The 6000-nt window shown below is 44.3% G+C and overlaps 1 protein-coding gene across 1 annotated transcript; it reads left to right on the top strand.

The window, feature by feature from the left end:
* Positions 1-3285: 3285 nt before the first annotated feature.
* N7458_011234 (uncharacterized protein) lies at positions 3286-4603 on the top strand (the record flags this gene model as incomplete). The annotated part of the gene is given in 3 exon segments (XM_056914616.1): positions 3286-3418; positions 3518-3564; positions 3575-4603. The coding sequence occupies 3 exon segments, from the start codon at positions 3286-3288 to the stop codon at positions 4601-4603; spliced, it is 1209 nt and encodes a 402-aa protein (XP_056763465.1).
* Positions 4604-6000: the final 1397 nt, after the last annotated feature.

Here is a 6000-nt window from a genome sequence, read left to right on the forward strand (position 1 = left end):
GAAGACACCAACTTCAAAATGCCATAGTTGAAATACACCTGGAACTACTGTGGTACAAGGCAAGAGCATATCAGGAACAAAGCCGTTACATCGGAAATAATGCCTGTGCTGTCTACGCGAAGAAACAAATTGATTGGAAATTCATTGGACTTGGCCTTGTGTAAATGGTCTGTTGTACTGTACCTCATCGGAACGAATACTCAGCTTTTCGCTAATTTACTGTAATCAAGTACGGGCAACGCCAAAAAATATAAGGACATGTTAGAGTCCAGACAGATAAAAAATCGTCAACTTCTTCTGAATCACTGTATAACACTATGGTCATCATGATATATTACAGTACCTCATTGTAGGAATAGAAGGTTGCTCGCCTGTCGTTTATATCCTGGTTTCAACACCAGAACCATATCAGAGACATATATAAGGAACACGGAAGCTCCCTAATTTTACAGAAATTTCATACTGGAGTCATTTCGGCGTTGCTGAATTATAGTGTCGAGATACTATGAAGCATAGATTTTAACGTCTCCTTAATGAGGCTCAGGTCTGACTTGTGGCCGGTTGAAGCGATAAACGTACAATGTAACATACCCCGCACGTCGTCGACGTGCGGCCTGAGGTATAGATGCTATGAGATGCTGCAATCATTTACTGTGCTAGGCCTAACATTCATAGCCCGGGAAAGGATCAAGTAGACTCGTGGCTAGACCTCACCCCCCCAAAAGGAAAAAGACGGCATATAATTGTCTTTCTGCCGGATAAGTAGGAACGTACTCTAGTCCATGCAACACAACGTCCGTGGGCAAAGCTGTGGAGACAGCCGACAGGGTCCTAAGTATTACGGTAGTAATAGACTTAATTATCCGTCAGTTATGGCTCAAAGGAAATAACGAGTGGCACCACCTCTAAGTAGTGGCGCCGCTCGTGCATCTTCCGATGGCCTTTGCCCTATAGGTTAGCAAACATTATTTTGTTGTCTGTCGTGGCGGTCCGAAAGTGTAGTTTCCTTTAGGCTTAGTTCCAGTTTAGTCTGGTCTGCGGTCACGTGGATGATGCCACTTTGTCCTCCATAACGGTAAAGCTCGAGGAAGTGGCGCCATTGGGAGACCCTGGCAGATCGGAGTAATTTCACCTTCAACGACGAGTGGCGTTACTCAGGAGTATTTTCGAGTTCTTAACCTCCCTTGCAAATTCTCCTCTTCCCAGGACGCAACCACAGAGAGTAAGTACAACTATGGAAGACGACATCGAACCGCGCAGATAAAGGAATATATAAGATCTCTTCACTATCTATTATTATATAATATATTAGAATAGGCTCTTCCCTTATATAAGTATATAGCTCTTATGACCCCTATGAGCAGGCATGAGCGAATAGGAAGGGATGGTAAGCAAGTAAGCTGATTGGCTGCTGGCCGTTCTGATTGGATTGGATCGATAGCTAGTGGTAGTAGCTGGCTGCTGGAGTAGTAGGTAGCGTATAAAGATTTTTTAGAGACTTAGAATTGTGAGCAAGCCTGTGTGCTGCGCAGGTAGTTAGGAAGAAGAAGATTGAATAAGATAGATTGATCTTCTTCCTTGATTGAATAGGAAGGATAAAATCAAGATCAGGTCTCGGGCTCCGAAAGCGCCTAGCGGGAGGCTGAGAACCCATCCTTCGCCCGACCACATCGCTTTGGTGCATTATCCGACATTTGCGGGACGTGTTCACATTCTCCCCAAACTATAAATAAGGCACCATGTAATAACCATTCGCCCGGGCAAATTAGAAGACTAACGTGCGAAATAAGCATCTCCTATACGCTATTGCAGAGAACAATCCTCCTTTACCTCCCCCTATCGGTCCAGCCTGCCTTTCGAACAACCAAGCTATCACATCCTTGCCACCAAAGTAACCCGCATTTCTAGGAGCCCAAATGGGCTGAACATTATTTTCGTACTAACCATAGGCATATAACCTTATACAGGCAACGACTTCTCGATATTACCGTATTCGTGTTACGAAACTCTCAGGCTCACACGCTAACACGGGGAAGAAACATTGATAACCAATCAACCCGGATCATTCAGCAGGAACAACGTTACGAGGGGACGCTTATCACGTTACGAAGGGCCTTGTATGACTTGAAACCCCAGAGACCTGGAGGGATAATATATAAAAATACAGGTGCTTCCCTCCTTTCATTTCATTATGAGATTTTGAGTAGTTTTTCTCGAGCCCTGACTTTTCAGCGCGGAATTCAATATCGTTCTGCTAGCTAAGAGGTTTTTGGGTAGCTTTTGTGATTCGAGGCTAGTACAGATCGGAATAGAAAGTATTTCTCTTAGAAATAGATAATAAAACGTCTGTATAAGGAATCAAATCGATGGCAAATCAACTTAATATTTCAGCCAAACGGGCAACTAGGGCTTCGGTGTCAAGCTCCCTTTTCCCCATCTAAAATAGTAAACCATAAATCGTTTGAAAACCATAAGAACCGCTACTTGGGTGACTTAGTACTTGTATTGACTCTCATCTAAGCAAGCTGGGAAAATTTCACGGCATTATAAAACTGGTTGGTGTCGGGTTCGGTGTTTGATTTAATTTCCGGTTCGGTATTTGATTCGGCGTCTGGTTCAGTATCAGTATCGGGATTTGATGTTGATCGAACAAACCTTTAGATGCTAGACTTTGATGTGGACGATAAGCCAAGCTCATGGTATATCAATCGACAGGCAAAGTCGAAAATTGCAATTTATTTAATATACGGAGGCTTAGACATCCCATCGGAAGCAAACATTCCCAACCCAAGCCTGTTCTGCTGCGAATGTCGCTTATCGACCAGGCAAAAATAAATATTTTCACACAGCCATAGTTGACACAGTTCATGATCATCAAACCATCAAACTTTCATTCTAAGGTACTCTCCGCCGCCATAATAGACGACGGACAGACACCAAAACAATGGAAAAGTCTGCAAAAGCCGGCCGTCTGCGGGGCTTCGCCACGGATTGCGGGTCCACAACTTACTGTATTGGTGCCTTTCGGTATTCTCCTTCGCGCTACTTATAATAAAATGAAGCCCTGAAGTTTAGCTCTTTGTGTCCTTTATCATACCCTCCGGTGTGAACAATTCGGTTTATTGCGGGCAGATCCCTCCCTCCCCCCCCGGCCGGGCCTTCCCTTCCTCGAGGATAAGTTTTTCCACCTTAAGATCACCCGGATCCAAAATAACCCATGGTGCGAAATGCGTACGATCTCTCGTTATGATAAGAATGATGCACTCATTCGTGTTACTGAGGACGATGCCTCCCAAGGCAATACATCGGAGGAACCAAACGGCGCTCCAAGGCAAATCATTGAAGTCTCTCTTGCTGCAGACAATCGCATATCATGGCTCCAAGTTTCAGGATCTTTTATCTTATTCTTCAACTCATGGTAAGCCTCGATTGATAAAAGGCCTTGAGAGCTGCAACCTAATCCATCCTTGTCAGGGGTTTGATCAACACATGGGGTTCTTTTCAAACTTTCTATGAGAGAAGTCTGCTATCAGACCAATCACCGTCATCTATTTCTTGGATTGGGTCCCTACAGGTCTTCCTTATCATGTTTACTGGAGCTGTAACGGGCCCACTATTCGATGCCGGCTACTTTCGAGCGCTCATTACTGTGGGAACCTTCATGGTACCATTAGGGTTATTCATGACGAGTATTTCGTCGAAATTCTGGCATTTCATTCTAGCACAAGGCTTTTGTGTTGGGCTGGGAGCTGGTACCTTATTCGTTCCAGCTATCGCAATCCTTCCTCAATATTTCATCGAAAAGAGAGGATTGGCTATAGGAATTGTATCTGCCGGAAGCAGTGTTGGTGCAGTCCTCTACCCAATTATTTTCGAGCGACTCCAAGAGAATATTGGGTTCCGTTGGTCGGCTCGTTCATTGGGATTTATCGCTTTTGGAACATGTTGTATTTCCCAAAGTATCATGCGTGTGCGATTTACTCCAAGTGATAGAAGGAGACTGGTCCAGTTTTCTGCCTTCAAGGAACCGAAATATCTTGTATTTTGCTTTGCCTTATTCATGGGCTATCTATCATTTTACAACTTTTTTTTCTACGTTCAGTCATATGCCACTGATACAGGAATTGTCGGGCACGAGCTAGGGCTATACCTTCTTTCCATGCTGAATGCGGGATCAGCATTTGGTCGAGTCATCCCCAACCTTATTGCCGATCATATTGGGCCATTGAATGTGATCGCCCCGGTGTCCACTATTACAACTCTCATGGCCTTTGCTTGGATCGGAACTCATAACGCACCTGGGATAATCGTCTTGGGTATATTATATGGGTGTGCATCAGGTGGCTTTATGGCTCTTCCGCCATTGGTTCTGTCTGCTTTGGCAGAGGATGATCGACATGTGGGAACAAGGTTGGGTATGTCATTCGCAGTTGCTTCGATCGGTGCATTGATTGGCACACCGATTGGTGGTGCAATTATCAATGACACTAAAACTTATCTTGGAGTCCAACTATTTACAGCTTGTTGCCTCATCACCGCATCCGTCGCGTTTATCGCTTTGAGGTTTGCACAAACGGGGCCGCGAATTCTTACACGAGTATAAATGTCAATTGGAGAACGATGGTGAATCAATCGGAGACCATATCTAGACTCCATGCACCAGGATATATCAGAGAATGAAAATTGTATTTCGTGATAGGATTGATTGCCTAATACTCAGGTGTCGGATCATAGGAGCCTCAGTGGTTTCAGGGGAGTTTTCGTTGTACCAAAAAGGTAGTGCATTTGAACAGAAATAAAGCAAAAAAGTGTCCTCGTGTCTGATGTTATGGCTCTCTTGTTTCATACCGAGATCGTTGACTTATGTGCGTAAAGGTGAATGCTTTTAAGAGCCTATATACTTGCAGGGTGGAAGGCATGTCAGTAAAGCAGAAGAAAAGCACCCAGTCGAATTCAAAACAGACACTGTTTCTTACGGGTTTCTAGATCCCTTAATCAACGAGGACGTCATACACAGCCTACAAAGTGATAATTTCACATAGCAAAGCAGGTTTAATATCTAGTAAGGAGGAGTCAACGCGGTATTTTAAATTAGTAGAGTCCTACTGTTATGATGCTAATAGGTGCCGTTGTGAGAAGGGCTACAGAGGCTCTCCAAGGGAATTCAGATCCTTTCCATCCAGTGGAAAATCCATCAGGCTCACGACTTTGTGGCTTGACGTGGGGATGTTAGGAGATGGTATTCAACATATAATGAGCAAACATACAGGGGCTATTGGGCGCATGAATAGTTCCATTTCAGTAAGATGACGATATTCCCACTACACTAAGGACAAGCAACCCTGCCCTCTGGCCTCCCAAATCCCTTCCTATTCCTCCGATACCGACAATGCGGCGGTATATCAACCATGCCCCTTAACTACAGCAACAAAGAATTCCCAAACATCAGTTCGAGGGTTTCCAATGAAGAACTAATAGCTAAGATCACGTTTTAGTACGTTTTCTCAAACTTGGCAGAGTGTCACCAATTTAAAACACTAGAAATCGACAAAGTCTGCACATGACATTGATCTCCACCGCCTGGACGATGTGTTTTGGTGTAGGGGACTTGCAGAAGCCACTTTTATCAGATACTGTAACAGTAGAGCCGCATCGAAACGGCACCTCCGCGTATACTTAGTAACAGACACTCGAGTAGTAGACATACCAACCGCAAACGCAACCAGCTAGGTTTTGTGGGCTGTTGACTAGCCGACCGCGGACATCAAGTCCCATTTGATTAGGTGCAATTTGCGAGACAATATTGATCGCAGAGCCTTAGATAAATATATAATAAGATCGGCCTACGGAACTACCTCTACGCCATCAACAAGGCCGATATAGACTAATATTAGTATAGCTATAAACCATAGACGGCGCGATACATCCTGCTTGAAGGCCAAAACTAGGTAGAAGAACGACATCCGCCTATGGGAAGGTAAGTCTCCATGTATTGATATC

This window comes from Penicillium daleae (genome assembly GCF_028827525.1).
Source record: "Penicillium daleae strain IBT 16125 chromosome Unknown utg000008l_segment0_segment0, whole genome shotgun sequence".
NCBI classification, from domain to species: Eukaryota; Fungi; Ascomycota; class Eurotiomycetes; order Eurotiales; family Aspergillaceae; genus Penicillium; species Penicillium daleae.